The sequence below is a fragment of the Filicampus tigris genome, chromosome 20, assembly GCF_054856515.1.
Source record: "Filicampus tigris isolate MCC_2025a chromosome 20, RoL_Ftig_1.0, whole genome shotgun sequence".
In the NCBI taxonomy this organism is placed as follows: domain Eukaryota; kingdom Metazoa; phylum Chordata; class Actinopteri; order Syngnathiformes; family Syngnathidae; genus Filicampus; species Filicampus tigris.
This window is the reverse complement of record NC_141236.1, coordinates 1,780,020-1,794,706: the sequence shown is the minus strand read 5'-3', so window position 1 is coordinate 1,794,706 and position 14,687 is coordinate 1,780,020. Positions and strand designations below refer to the sequence as shown.

The window sequence follows — 14,687 nt, the reverse complement described above, 5'->3', positions numbered from 1 at the left end:
TATTTTATAATCATGTGACAGCATATTTTCAAGAATATGTTCTACGCAAGCCCACTAGTTTAAACATAGCATTCAGATTAATTTTGCGTTTGTAGAATATAAGTTAAGCAGGAAAATGCACTCATTTTTAGCCATCTCTGGGGGCGGCCATTTTATCTTTTGTCGACTGAAAATGACAACTTCACAACGACCAATCGCGGCTCAGATTCAGAAAACAAGTCAGCCGTGATTGGTCGTTGTGAGCAGTTGTGATGTCATTTTCAGTCGACACAAGACAAAATGGCCGCCCCCAGAGATGGCTAAAAATGAGTGCATTTTGCTGCTTAACTTATATTCTACAAACGCAAAATTAGTCAGAATGCCATGTTCAAACTAGTGGGCCTGCTGGGAACATATTCTTGAAAAAAATATGTTTGGGTTGACTTTCCCTTTAAACTTAATCTGATAACTGTTTTCAGTGCAAATTGACTTTTTCCCCCCCAACAACAGCACATACAACAGACCCAACAGTTAAACTTGTGAATCTGAACGATTCATATTTTTCATACATTCACATAAGGTCACCCAATTTCTGTACGGGGTCACAGGGAAGCTGGAGCCTATCCCAGCTAAATTAAATTAAATTAGGGTGCGAGGTGTCAGTCAGGGCTGACAATCCAAACTGTTCATACCTAACTTAAAGTTCAATGAACATGTAGGAAGGAGATCATGTAAACTGCACACAGCTGCGTATTAACTACACAAATAGCACAAAATATTTACACAAATGTGAGAACAGTCAATACACAACAAACTAAATTGTTCTCAGTGGGAAAAGTACAGTTCAAATTACAAACGATTACAGCCTTGAGTCAAACCAGCAAACAACTTCATTTCAATGTTTCTAGAAATGCTAAAATGTCTTGTCTCCCTTCAGCGATGAAGGAAAATTCAACAGGGAAGGGTGAATACAATCATGTTCTTCATAGAAAATTCTTCCAATATGCTATTCGGATGCAGCAGGACCAAGAGTCAGGACAAAGGACTCCTGGATGAAAGCTCGACATATGGGGCAGTGTTTGAAGTGAGAAACGCAAGTGTCACACACACAAGCATGTCTGCAGGGCAGCAACACTCTGTTGACGGCTGCGTTCTGACACACTACACAGTCTCTGCCCTGCCCCTCCGACCATCCTTTATCATCTTCATCATCATCATCCTCGGCCACTGATGCCACCTTCCCAGCCTCCTCTTCCTCCTCATGCCCAGTCTCACTGGGACGGGGAATCGGGTCGGTATCAGGATGACCAGATTGTCTACTAATATTAGCTGACATGAAGAGAGCCTGCAGGAGGATCGGACAATGATTTCAAATTATTTTTTCTGGGAAAGGTTTAAGGGAAAGACTGAAACACAAATGACATTTAAAAGCGCGAACTGGAGAGTTGAAGTAAGTGCAAAAGTGTGGTCAGCTCGCCAGCATGAAAACATACTTTTAACTCGAACATGTTCCCTTGTGAGGTGAGAAGGTACTGGAAGAGGATCCTTGCAGACAGGTTGTATTTCTCATCTGGTACATGAATTACAGTGACACTGGCCACCTGAAAGAAGACGGCACGTGCTGTAAAAAGATGGCTCTGACATCCTTAAGGTGCAAAAGTCACACTCTTGGTGATATTCGAAGAACTCACAATGTCGTATGTGTCTCGGGCTTCTTGTTCCGCCAAAGTCAACACAGCCACGAGAGGATAGCGCCGTCTGGGCAATGGGCCAAAATCGGAGAGTCCCTGATCAGCTGGAATACAAGTGAAACGTTCTTCTCTGTCTTCACTGCTGATACTAGAGTTGAATTGTGTCAAAGAGCTAAACAATCACAGCTTAAACAGCAACTGTTAAAAGTTAAAAGGTTTGCCAAAGACAGATAAAAACAAACATTTGCCTCCATTTAAATAAAATAATGAATAAATGAGTGTCATTCTCTATCCTAATTTGACTAATAAACGTTTTTTTTTTCACAGTACAATAGTTCGAAATGAAGACAACATTATGTCCTATTTCCAATAACAATGACCATCCTTATTTATTTGGAATTGGAATCCAAATAATATTGACCAAAATGAAGTAACACAGGGTGTTTGGGAAGCCAATGTGCATGCGCTTATATTTTATGTACTTTCCTTATGTAGCAATATATTTCTAATCCGAAGTGACTGAGCATCTTCATATTTCTTAAACAACCAAGTTGCAAAACATTTAAAAGATTGGGGAAACATATTGTTCTGCCATGTGTCGATTGGCTAGGATCTAGGGCTGCAGATAACGGTTATTTTAAGAATCGATTAATCCATCAATTTAATTGATAATTCCGAGGAAAAAGCAAGAGACTTTTTAGGCTTAGCAAAGCGGTTAGCCACCTAGTATGATGCTCACAAGGCACTTACATTTGTTGAAAAATCAGTTTCGAAGTCTGCATTGACTGCACATACTGTTGTGCAGAGCAGGCTTCCTTCTTGCGTGGGATCACTTGTCGCCGTAAATCCATATTTCAAGTAGGTCTTCTAGTATTGTCTGTGAGACGTACCCTTCTTTTTCTTCTTGAGCATAGGCTCTTTTGTTGAATTCTCACTGGGCCTTTTCCCCATTGCAAAGAAACTTTCCAAATACATCTGTTTATTTTACTCATTTGCTAGCTTGCGCATTTGATATTAGCGTTACGTGACGGAGACAACTTGACATGTGTCAAGAGTCATTCATAGATGGATGTAACGGAGAGAATCCGATCATTTTTCAAATTAAAATATTTTTAAGCCTCGCATAATAAATAAACCGGAAGTACTGTGCCCGGTCCAAAGTGGCCTGCGGCCCCATATCGGTCCGCGGTCTGGTACCGGGCTGGGGAACCTGCTATCAACGATTAATCGATCATCAAAAATACTTACACTGGTCAACAGCAAATTTTAATCAGAGATGGCATTATGTGTACAAAAATGTATTTTTGCCTCTGATTTTTTTCCCTAGTACATCAGGTTTTAGAGATTTTGTTTTTGTTTTAGGGGAAGTTAACACCCAAAATTTCTTTACAATAATATCTTATATGCGCCCCGACTAGTCTTAATACGGAATTCTGATTAATATTGCGTTTGTGGAATATGAATGCAGCAAAATCCACCTGTTTTTATCCATCTGAGGGGGTGGCCATTTTGCCACATGCTGTCGACTTAAAATGGCATCACAGTTGCCCTGAGATGGATAAAAACGGGTGGACTTTTCTCCTCAATTCATATTCCACACACGCAACATTGATCAGGATACCGTCTTTAGACTAGTGGGGGCGCACAGAACATATTACTGTAAAGTACATTTTTGGTTGACTTCCATTATAAGTTTGACCTTTAAAAGCTTGTGCAACACAGATTTACCAGTTACCATGACGTTTCAGAAAAAAAAGCCAATTGTTACTGAACCTTACCCTTAATTCATAAATATTACTATTGCAACTCAACAAAAAACATTTGAGCACAAATTGAACACCTGGTTCTTCAGGTACAGATGAATACACTGTATGTCTTTTGCTAAATAACATGCCATATATAAAATTGCAGCTTGGACATTTACAGAGCTAAATGTGGAAGTTAACAAAGACGTATGTCTTTCATTTTTTGAGTTGAATGCCAACAAACAAGGCAGGGAACAAAATGAAAAATCACAAAATTCGATCTGCCTTGTCCAGCTCTCATTCCATACTCAAACATTTTTTTTTCGAAGCAAGATTTAACGACTTGTAGACTGTGAGTTAATTTTCTGGTCGTCTTTCACCCACATCGCTGCAAAGAAACAATTATTTGTAACTGAATGACTTTTTGTGTTGAGTGTATATTACGATATGTTTAAAAAGGATACTAGAAGCTCTGGCAGTGATGATAGAAGCGATGCAGCGCCTCCTGGAAATGCTGGGGCGTGCTGAACCTGGCGCCACCCTGGTGGGCCTGCAACGCTCGCTGCAGGGCATTGACCTCACAACCCCAGAAACAGCTCAAGACACAGTGCTCCAAACAACATGGCTTCAACCACGCGCCATCTGTAGAATGGAATGGAAGGTCATAAAAAACATGAACCCTAAAATGCAATAATCTCACAGGGACTCAGTTTAGTGAGAAAAACTTCCGAAAGACTCACTGGAATTCTATAATGAAAACCATGTTGGAACAAGTCGTGTCTTCTCTCTTACCAGTTACTTGATTTTAAAAGTAACTAAGTTAGATATTTTCAGCAGACACCAACAACCCCACATAAAATGAAAATGACAACTGCTTTGAATACTTTATTGGAACTGCATTTTTAACAGTAATGTTTTAACAGTAATGTTTAAGGAGAAAGCTTTTATTTAAGAAAATAAATAGACAGCCTTTTTGACATAATTATTATATAAAAAATGAGTCTTTCTGGATTTCACTGAACTGAAATGGTCTAGTTGTTTATATATTTAAAAAAGAACCTTTCTAGAGTTCACTTAATGTAATTAAATTTTAGTATGAATAATATAAAATAAAGCCAGTCTTTTTTGACCTGACATACTTAACAGTTAATAATGTGATGGTAAAACTTTACATTTACAGTAAAATCTACACTCTTTATAAATATAACAAATAAACAAAAAAAATCAGGGACCTCCTGCATTAGCCACAGCTCTACTTCACACAACCTGTTGGGACTTTGTAAACTTAAATGTACTGTGCAGCAACTCCAAACGTTTCTTAAAATTATGGGGTTTTTTTTAAAGCTAGATAACACTTTGTTGACATTACGGAGTGGACAACCAACCTCAATACTCACCTCTTTTCTGAAGCTAATTGGTCGTTATCTGAGCCCTGAGCAACAGTGATGTCAGTTTCAGTCAGAAGTGACAAAATGGCCGCCCCCTGAGATGGCTAAAAACGGGTGACTTTTGCTTCTTAACTCATATTCCACAGACGCAATATTAATCACAATGCCATGTTTCGACAAGTGGGCCTGCGTAGAACATATTCTTTTAAAGACAATTTGGGGGTTGAAATGTGGAGAAACTGTGCAAAAAAAAGTAAGATTTTGGGAAGTGGGCAAATACTTTTTCACAGTACTGTAAATTGTGTGGTATTAGTTTAAGAGACACCGTTTATTCCTGTGATTTAGATGGAGGTAAGACTTAATAAATGTATATAATAAATATGTATACATGAATAATATAATAATATGATAAATTCCACATACTTTTTTCTCCCAATGTATGGGAATTTGATTCAAATCAAAACAACTGAATGTGCCTCAATATGGGGGTTTCAATGTATTTTCAAGTGCCATTTGCAGTACTTCATACCTGCAACAGATGCGGATCCTGAACCCATCTCGAGGGAAAAAGGATTAGTCACCTGAACCATTTGCTTTTCAGGGGTTGGTAGGAGGGACTCTGTGTCATCTGAGCTACGCAAGATGACTGGGACATCAAAGCCAACCCTGCAAGACATTGAAGCAAAAATAATAATCAGGTGACTGGTAATCATGGTTTAACCTGGATTTTTTTTTGAATCAGCTATTTCCACAATTAATACCAGAGGTGGGGTGGCATACGGGGAAGGTGGGGTTTTCCCCGGTGGGCCGCGGCCGGTCCGGTGGTCCGGCCTGGGCCACCGGCGACAAGACAAAAAAATGAAGCAGAAGAAAAAGAATTGGGAAAGAAGTGTAGCACTACGGCCAGCAACCACGTGCTCAAAACGAAGATGCTGATTGGATAAAGAAGCGATCTGAGTGCTGCAATCGATTGCTTATCCTCAAGTACCTGGATATTTGTCACACGAACTCAATTCGCGCATTGGAAATGTGAAATTTTTATCGTAAAACTGAGTGTGAAAAGTTAAGCGGACGGAAACTGTGTGGAAAAGATTTGAATTTGTACTTGTAAATATGAATGTGAAAAAAAAATACAGAATTGAATTCTCAGTGAGGAATTCAAATTTTATCATTCAGATTCCGTTTTTAAAAGTACAGGTTCAAATTAAACCTTTATGGTACATGTCATGTCATGTCATGTCATGTCATCTTCCAAACCGCTTATCCTATATAGGGTCGCGGGGAGTTGCTGGAGCCTATCCCAGCCGTCAATGGGCGAAGGCAGACCACACCCCGAACCGGTCGCCAGCCAGCCGCAGGGCACACATAGACACTGTCACTGAGCGGGAATTGATCCCACGCTGCCCGCACACAACTCAGGCGTGTGTACCACTACACTATCAGCGGACCTTTGGTACATGTCAGTAACAGTTAATTCATATTATGACTGCAAATAACTCTTTTTGTAATAGATTAAAGTGACTAATCCATAAAATAATTATGATTCAATCACTGGGTCCGTAATGTCAGAAAATGGGGAAAATGTTGATCATTTTCAGACGTGGGAAAACGTCTTATTTTGACTAAACATAAAAGACAGTCAGTCTGCTTTCAAGGACTACCAAAATGTTATTGCATTGTAATTTTGAATATTTGTGTCATTTTTATTTTTAAAAGAGGAGCAAACGTGTGATAGCTACCAGACTATAAATACTGTATCTTACTCCAGGCTCCACCTATAGTTATATACGACACCTACGCGCATCGTGAACTTATAAACACTATAGTTGAAAGAAATTAAATCCACCCATACATTAGACTTACAAGTCTGACACAGACTTGTGTCACACATATATATCGACGGTTGCTGTTTACAGTAAAGTAACATGGCGAAACATCACTTACCAGCCGAGGACCATGGCAGCTGTAACAACAAAACACAAAGAAACCACGCTAATATAGAAGAGTGGCGAGTACTCATACAGTGTAATTAAGAACCCCCCTGCCATTTTCTAGCAATTATAAGCTACAAGAAAATAATTCCTGAAAACATAAAAACAGGAACATCTCACGACTGCCATGACAGCCCAAACCTAATCTACGGAGGCTCTCGAGGTTTAGAAAATGATATATACAAACACGTAATATTATAAGATTGCCACTGTTATAGCTCTAAATGGCGCAATTGTTTTTGTAAGATATGTATAAATCATACAACGCCATGAAATAATGTGAACGAATTAAATTCGAAATGCTGCGGCACAATTAAACATTATATTCTTATAAACCTGATTTCAAAATAAAACGTAGAGCACTCAAAACATTTAATTTCAATGAAATACAGAAAAAAATGAAATCCCACACAGTTAAATGGGTTTATTAATATTTTATCGAAGGTATTTATGCATGATTATTTGCTTTTTAAATCCGTACGAAAATTCATTTGTCTACAGAGACTATATTTTGACGGGTTTAACCGGAACCTCTCGTCATTTTCTTCACAACTACACTGCTGAGATTGCCAAACTAGCGTCATTTATTCTAACAGAAGTAACGGTGATGTCCGATGATAAAAAAACAGGAGAATGTGTATTTTCGCAAGATATTTGTTATTAGTTTTTTGGGGGACCAGTGTGTTGGAATGCACACTATAATGTGACTGAATATTGTCGTAATGTGAGCGGGACAGGCAGTCGTACAGATGTTACAAGCTGAGAGAAAGAAACCTTTATGTTGGGATTATAGGAGCATGCGTTGTGTTGTATTGATGTAGAACAATTTGAATTAAAACCATGAGCAATATGAAGGACAAAGCGACTATGCGCCAGCAGAGCTCGGATAATAACTCGGTGAGCAGCAGTGAATGGGACATGGCAAATGATGTTTTCGTGTCCGGCTACGACGAGAACCCGATGGGAGTGGAAACCCGCACCGGCGAGAGCGACCCAGTAGAACCCGGTTTGGACAGACACATTCCAATTTTACCAGAGGATGGCATAATGCTGGGCCTGTCTGAAGAAGAATTCTCGAGCCCGTCGTATCTGGACATCGACCCGAACTACACGGAAAGTGACGGCAACGTGACAACCAAGAAACGCATACGTTCCAACAGCTCTCGGCACAGGGGCGAGATCGTGACGGAGCTGGGCCCGGAGGAGGTCAGGTGGTTTTACAAAGAGGACAAGCGGACGTGGAAGCCTTTCGTTGGACACGACTCATTAAAAATCGAGACCGCCTATGGAAGGTTCGCTGAGCAGAACCCCGACAAGGTCAAACGCCACTGTGAACCCGACGAGGCCGAGGGCAAAGGTGCAGCAGCCACGTCCGCTGAGGTCCAGCCAGTGGAGAGTGTGGCAGTGGAAGAGTGCAGTGTTCGATTTGAACGCCAACGGCCCTCAGTGTCCGAGGAGATGAGGGACCTGGATGACAACAGCATTAACATGGAGGCAGTGTGCGTGAGGGGAGGCCTCTATGAGGTGGACATCAGAGAGAAGGAATGTTACCCTGTTTACTGGAACCGTAAGCACACAATGTTTTTGTCTTTAAGCGTATACACAATAAACACTGAATAACTGCCACTTAACCCAGTACGATAGGGGAATCAGAAGTAGGTCTATTCAATAATTATATCAGTACAACACTATTATTATCCTCCTTGGTGACTGCTCTAGTCGAACTACAATTTACTAAAAGTTGCATGCAGTCTCTAAATACCAAACGAATACCCCTTTGTCTTTTAAGACTTCTTGATAGACTTGCCGTACTTGATTAAGTGTTTCAAAAAATAAGTCACAGAAAAAAGCAAAAGTCCTTTTTTTTGGGCTTAGCACCTGCCACCCAAAAATGTCTGTGCATGTGCCCTCCTCTTCAGAGTCATGGAGAGCTGGAACCTATTTGGAATGGGCGTATCGATCCTTTCGGATCGATATATCGATACTCACATGCTACTCATTTGGTATCGATTTCCTTAAACAAATATCGATACCAACTTTAAAAAATGGTACCGCACACATAATTTTCAACTGTTTTGGTAGTTTACTGCACTACGCAATTGCGCAGAAACCGTGTCACATGACCTGAGAGTCAAACACACATTTTCATTTACAGAGAATAATATGGCAGAGACGAAGCATTGGTGTGGTGTTATTTTTCACCTGTCGATAAAATTAGTGCAAGGTGCCAATTGTGTGATAAACATGTTGCATACTGTGGTAACACAATTTATACAAACATTTAAAGATAGGACATCCCGCATTACACATCATATACACATAAATGATGACGATGACATCAGAATAATCCAATTGGAGGTGTGATGTTCATTTTACCCAGAACAAGACCGCATTCCTGTGATGAGAGGTCAGTGGTTCATTGATGGAACCTGGCTTCCTTTGGAGGAGGACGAGAGTGACATGATTGAGCAAGAGCACCTTGCCCGTTTCCGAGGTCAACAAATGAGGGACACCTATGAAATGGAGGCAGTGACCACCACAGTAGACAGCAAAGATGGTAAGAAAGGAAACATGCATCATTTTAGAATCAAGCGATAAAGTAAAGCTGGTTGACTGCATAAGAAACGCATACATCCATACACACAATAACTATTGTGGAGTAGTTTAAATTGAACTGGCTGTTGATTACTGTGTCACTTTCTGTCAGCTATTCACAGTTTGAAGCTGAGCCGCAGCCATGTTGACTGGCACAGTGTGGATTTAGTGTACCTCTACAGCGACGCCACCACGTCCAAGATTGCACGAACTGTTACTCAGAAACTGGGCTTTTCTAAAGGTACATGGAACACTTGCAGGCCAGCAGGCCAGTTTGAACTCACACGGAAAATAGCTCCTTTGTTGACTATGGACGCACTAAACTTGATGAACAAGAATAGGAGGAGATATACTGTGGTCATGCCGAGCTGAGCTATTCTCTTGACGCGGTTACATATAAAGTCAATACAAACGACTTCGCTAATGTGCTTACTACGTCACATAGACGCTAGGTAAGAAGTGGACACTGGACAAACAATGTAGGACAAAATAATCATTGTGCTCTGTGGACACCGGGACTTGAACACAACCAGCCCAGCTCTAAATGCGAGCCAAAAAGGAACAGGCAATAGCTACTTGGTGCAGCTGGTAAGTAAGTGTGTGGATTTGTTTACAGCTGTTGAACCAAGATAGCAAAAGCAATGACTGGCCATGTTCATGCATTTGTTTTTTATCAACGTCAGAGAAGATGTTGTAAATATGTAAACATTATGTTATATTTAATTTTTATCTCTGTTTTTCTAAATAATTTTGGGGGTTTCAATCATCTATTTCTTTACAGTGCATTGTTGCTATGGCGGGGGTTGACTGTAAAGTAAATATACAAGTTACAGTAATATATTGCTCCAGCTTCGTATCACATCGATGATCGAATAGTTTTTTTTTTTCTTCAAACCCTCTGATCGACCCCAAAAACCCTGATTGCTTAAAGTCTACTACTACTATTAATAATAAGGCGTTCATTGAACTAATTTCTATAATAATTCAGAGGTCTTGATGCCTGCTGTTGTCATATTTATGAATAATGTGCGTCTGACACTAGCGTTAGACCGATATGTTTTTTTCAAGGCCAATACCGATTATTAAGTTCGTCAAGGAGGCCGGTAACTGATATTAGGGCCCGATATTCATTTTCACTAAAAGGGAAAATATTGGTGTCAAAATAAAAATAAAAAAAACTCTGAATGTTTGCCAATGTGGCCATCTTTGTTGTAAAATTCTAACAAAAAGAGATATTGTATTGAATTGACTTCAAATAAAAACAAAAGGTGCATAATGTTCCCAGGGTCAGTAGAATCTCTTATTCACTGAATATTTAAATAAATCCTTTCTTGAAGTTAACACTGTTTTAAATAGATTTATTATCGGCCATCAGATTAAAGAAAAAAAGCAGATGCCGATATTTGTCAAAATACTTAATATCGGCGTGATAATCGGCCCGGCCGATAATCGGTATATCCCTATCTGAGTCCGCATGGCTCAAAATCTGTCTGGGCTGGAAAGTATTGATGACATTTCAAAATAATCTAAATGAGGAATGTTGATTTGAGATAAGATTTGTTGTGAAGGTGCAGAAGTTCATATTTTAATTGATTGATTCTTCACACTGCCGTAGGACACCCGACCTCAGACGCTAACGTGTACTCTCGTACCGACAGCTTCCAGCAGTGGGACGCGTCTCCACCGAGGGTATGTGGAGGAGGCAGCGCCTGAGGACACTCCACCTGAAACCACCCACATCGTGTTTGTGGTGCATGGCATCGGCCAGAAGATGGACCAAGGTCGCATTATTAGGAACACCAGCATGTAAGACAAATAAGCCAGAATAGTGTGCAATCACAATTATTATTTTCAGTAACGCTCTTTGTTGGCAGGATGAGAGATGCTGCCAGAAAGATGGAGGAGAAGCACTTTCCTAATCGCACCACAGAGCATGTTGAGTTCCTTCCTGTTGAATGGAGGTCGAAACTGGCTCTTGATGGAGGTATGCCGCACCTCGACTTGCAGCCATTTAAGATAAAAGCTAATCTTGGGGTTAGATACAGGTACATGAGTGATGTAGTCATTCACTACTCCAAGAGAATTAGGATGATATATAATACATAACCAAATGCCATAGTTAAATAATGTATTTGCTCATACTATACAGTGTAGAAGAGGTCTACACACCCATGTTTTAATGCCAGATTTTTGCGATATTAAAAATTAGACCACGATAATGAATTTCAAAACATTTTTGACTTAATTAATGTGACTTTTAACCTTTACAACTCACCTGGAAAAGCCTTTAAATCCTTAAAAGAGGATGGGGAAAGGTGTTATGGTCCGATGGTGTTATTGTCCGATGAAAACATGGCTGAACATTTTGACCATAATTGTAAAAGGTACTGTGTATTTTGCACCAATACAACACTGATCCCCATCAAAAGACCACCATACTTAAAGTGAAGCATTGTTTTGACAGGATCGTGCTTTGTCACCTGGGGGTCCTTGGTCACGATAAAGGGAATTAAAAACATTTCCAAATACCATTCATTGTTAGTACACAACCTTTCAGACTTCTAGAAACCTGAAGATGAGGAATTTTATGTTTCAGCATGATAATGACGCAAAGCGCACATCCAAATCAATATCGGAATGGCTTCGTCACCAGAAAAAGATTACGGTTTTGGAATGGCCCACCCAGAGTCCAGAATCTGATCGAACCTCAGTAGGGTCATACAGAGAGGGCTGTGCACAGGAGATGCCCTCGGAATCTCACAAATTTGGAGAGTTTTTGTAAAGAAAACATATAAGTCTTCTGGCACACTGATAAGACTTAGTGCTTTAATAAAAGCCATAAGTGATGCAAAGTTTGTGGATGTGTGTACTGTTACAAACTCAATATTTATGAGCCAAGAAACTGAACGTCTTGCTCCTCTATTACGGTCTTGGTCTTGGCGGCTAACAGTGAACAACTGTGACGTCAGCTCAATGAAAATGTTGAGTGAAGCTAAAAATGAACAAAAATAACATATGCCTTAGCTTAGCTAAACAAATAAATGCACCACAAATTGACTGGTGCCAAAGTAGCAAAAAGGATCTCCCAAACAGATCTCTAAACACTTCTCAGCACAATTGATCTTACAGCCATTGCTTTCGAAGGTGTATGAAAAAGGAATATAACACAGGAGGAGCAGTGAGGATGATTACAGGCAGGCTTTCTGCAGTTCGTCTCTCTGCCTGAACATGGCGACTGCTACCCAAAATGCATTGCAGACTTTGTTTTCATAAAATACAGATACGCAAATGTTGACTGGATAGAAATTGTTTTAAATACAATGACCTTTTTAGCATTGAATAATACACATGAATTCTGATGTTTTAGATAAAAAAAAAAACTTCTGACATTTTTTAAGCTTTATGAAACACCTTTTAAACTTTCACTGGGGGCAGAACAGTGTGCATATTTATGCAAACAGGTGACTGCACATTTTTTATTTTTCCAATTTCAACATTTCAGTTTGTTTATCAATTTAGCTGTTTGATTGATTCTAAATTGACAGCTTCACACTGACCTGTTATATGGAGGGTTTTGTGTCATCATTGCCATGGCAACCCTAGATAAACTACTAGCTGATCTACAAACTGGACGTAGCGCCTAAGATTGCATCTGCCATATGGCAAAATTGGCATGCAGTTCATTTTGCCTCGGACTCGGCGACGGACGCCTGTTTAAAAATAGAGGTGGACCGGCTTATAGATGGGTACTATTTCCCCCCACAGCCCCCCGGAAAAAAAGACGAATGACGGACGACGGAAGGGTACCCACACTGCAGATGGATGACGAATAACGGACGCTCAATTTTTAGTATAATGCCCATCTCCGTTAATTTGGCATGCACATTGTGATTTATCAAACCTAAGACAAATTGTGGGGGCTGATTTTGCATCTGATATTTCTAAAAAGCAGGTATTAACCATGGCACTGCCGTTTGTGACGATGGCTTCGGTTATTGTGGTGAGGAGGAGGAAAAGGCAGAAAGGGAGGCGTTAGGGAGAAAAGATCATTTTCACTTCTGTTAAATATTTCTTTTATGCCAGAAAAAAAATATTGCAAGAATAAAATTTAGATGTTTCTGGATGAGCTGAGTTGAATTGGAGCCAGTCACAAGAAGGAGTCATGCCATGTCATCCATGACAAGACTCTGCATTTCCTTGCGTCTGGGTCATTTCACGTACTATGATAATTGGTGCTAGCCTCTCCCAGAGCAATTTCTGGTTGTGCTATCCCACGTTTTAAACACAATGTTATTCAAGATGGGCACTCGAGACGAGTTAAATTAAACAAAACATTGCTTTTATGTGGTAGCTGGCTTCCTCAAAATTATCTTATAGATTTGTTTGTTTGTCTTCCACTAACACCTATAAAATTCCCTCGCTTCAAACTCCAAACTCGAGTTCAGTCCTACACAACAAACAACTATCAACATTGTTTAATTAATACCTCGGTGAGAGCATCAATCGAAATGAGCATAATTAATTGTGTAAAAGCCGAATGTTTGATACATGATCTATTTGATCAACCTATTCTGGCTGCTGCCTGAAGTGACGAGCATCAAACTGAGCCGTTCTGTTAATTTCCGTTCAATAGTGCATTGTGCGCTCTTGCAGACACGGTGGACACCATCACTCCAGACAAACTGAGAGGTCTCAGAGACATGTTGAACAGCAGCGCCATGGACATCATGTACTACACTAGCCCACTTTACAGAGACGAGGTGAGACTTTTTTTATGGCTACCTGTCGGTAAGTTTGTGCAGAATCATAGGGCATGGAGTTGCAGGTCTTTGTGAAAAAAATATTGTTGAATTCATCCGTCTATATGATGAGTTCTGTAAATAGGTGTGAATAAAGGCAGCAACGATAATATGAATACATTGTTTACTGTACATCTGCCATATGTGATGAATTTTCGTTGTGTCATTGTATACGTAGATTACCCGGGGTCTGACTCTGGAGCTGAACCGTCTTTACTCACTTTTCTGCTCGAGAAATCCAGACTTTGAAAAAAATGGAAAGGTGTCCATCGTGTCACACTCCTTAGGCTGTGTCATAACTTTTGACATCATGACTGGCTGGGACCCAGTGCGCTTTCATCATTTAGAAGTGCCAGATCCAGAAGAAACAAAAGCTCGCTGGCCAAGTGATGAAGAGCGCCATCTTCAGGAGCAGCTCAGACTCACACGCCTCAGGTAAATACTAAATGGACTGAAATGTTTCTTGTGAGTGTAGGATGATTACTACTACTTCTCCTCC

The 14,687-nt window shown here is 40.0% G+C and overlaps 2 protein-coding genes across 4 annotated transcripts in view; one reads left to right on the top strand and one right to left on the bottom strand.

The window, feature by feature from the left end:
* Positions 1 to 166: 166 nt before the first annotated feature.
* On the bottom strand, positions 167 to 8,272 carry cgrrf1 (cell growth regulator with ring finger domain 1). 2 transcript variants are annotated; one of them, XM_086018358.1, is made up of 6 exons: positions 7,828 to 8,272; positions 5,333 to 5,469; positions 3,880 to 4,057; positions 1,671 to 1,818; positions 1,473 to 1,580; positions 167 to 1,324 (listed from the first exon to the last, which is right to left on the bottom strand). In XM_086018358.1, the coding sequence occupies exons 2-6, from the start codon at positions 5,391 to 5,393 to the stop codon at positions 986 to 988; spliced, it is 834 nt and encodes a 277-aa protein (XP_085874484.1). In that variant the 5' UTR covers positions 5,394 to 5,469; positions 7,828 to 8,272; the 3' UTR covers positions 167 to 985. The 2 variants fall into 2 exon arrangements, with proteins under 2 accessions (XP_085874484.1, XP_085874483.1); XM_086018357.1 differs by having other exon boundaries at positions 6,748 to 8,271.
* The window catches only part of ddhd1b (DDHD domain containing 1b), a 33,295-nt gene continuing 25,962 nt past the window's right edge, over positions 7,355 to 14,687 (top strand). For both annotated transcript variants that reach the window (XM_086018354.1, XM_086018355.1), the window contains exons 1-7: positions 7,355 to 8,361; positions 9,175 to 9,351; positions 9,502 to 9,630; positions 11,048 to 11,195; positions 11,264 to 11,373; positions 14,043 to 14,149; positions 14,367 to 14,623. In XM_086018354.1, the coding sequence (XP_085874480.1) occupies positions 7,635 to 8,361; positions 9,175 to 9,351; positions 9,502 to 9,630; positions 11,048 to 11,195; positions 11,264 to 11,373; positions 14,043 to 14,149; positions 14,367 to 14,623 (1,655 nt within the window). In that variant the 5' untranslated portion in view covers positions 7,355 to 7,634. The remainder of the gene's footprint in view (positions 8,362 to 9,174; positions 9,352 to 9,501; positions 9,631 to 11,047; positions 11,196 to 11,263; positions 11,374 to 14,042; positions 14,150 to 14,366; positions 14,624 to 14,687) is intronic.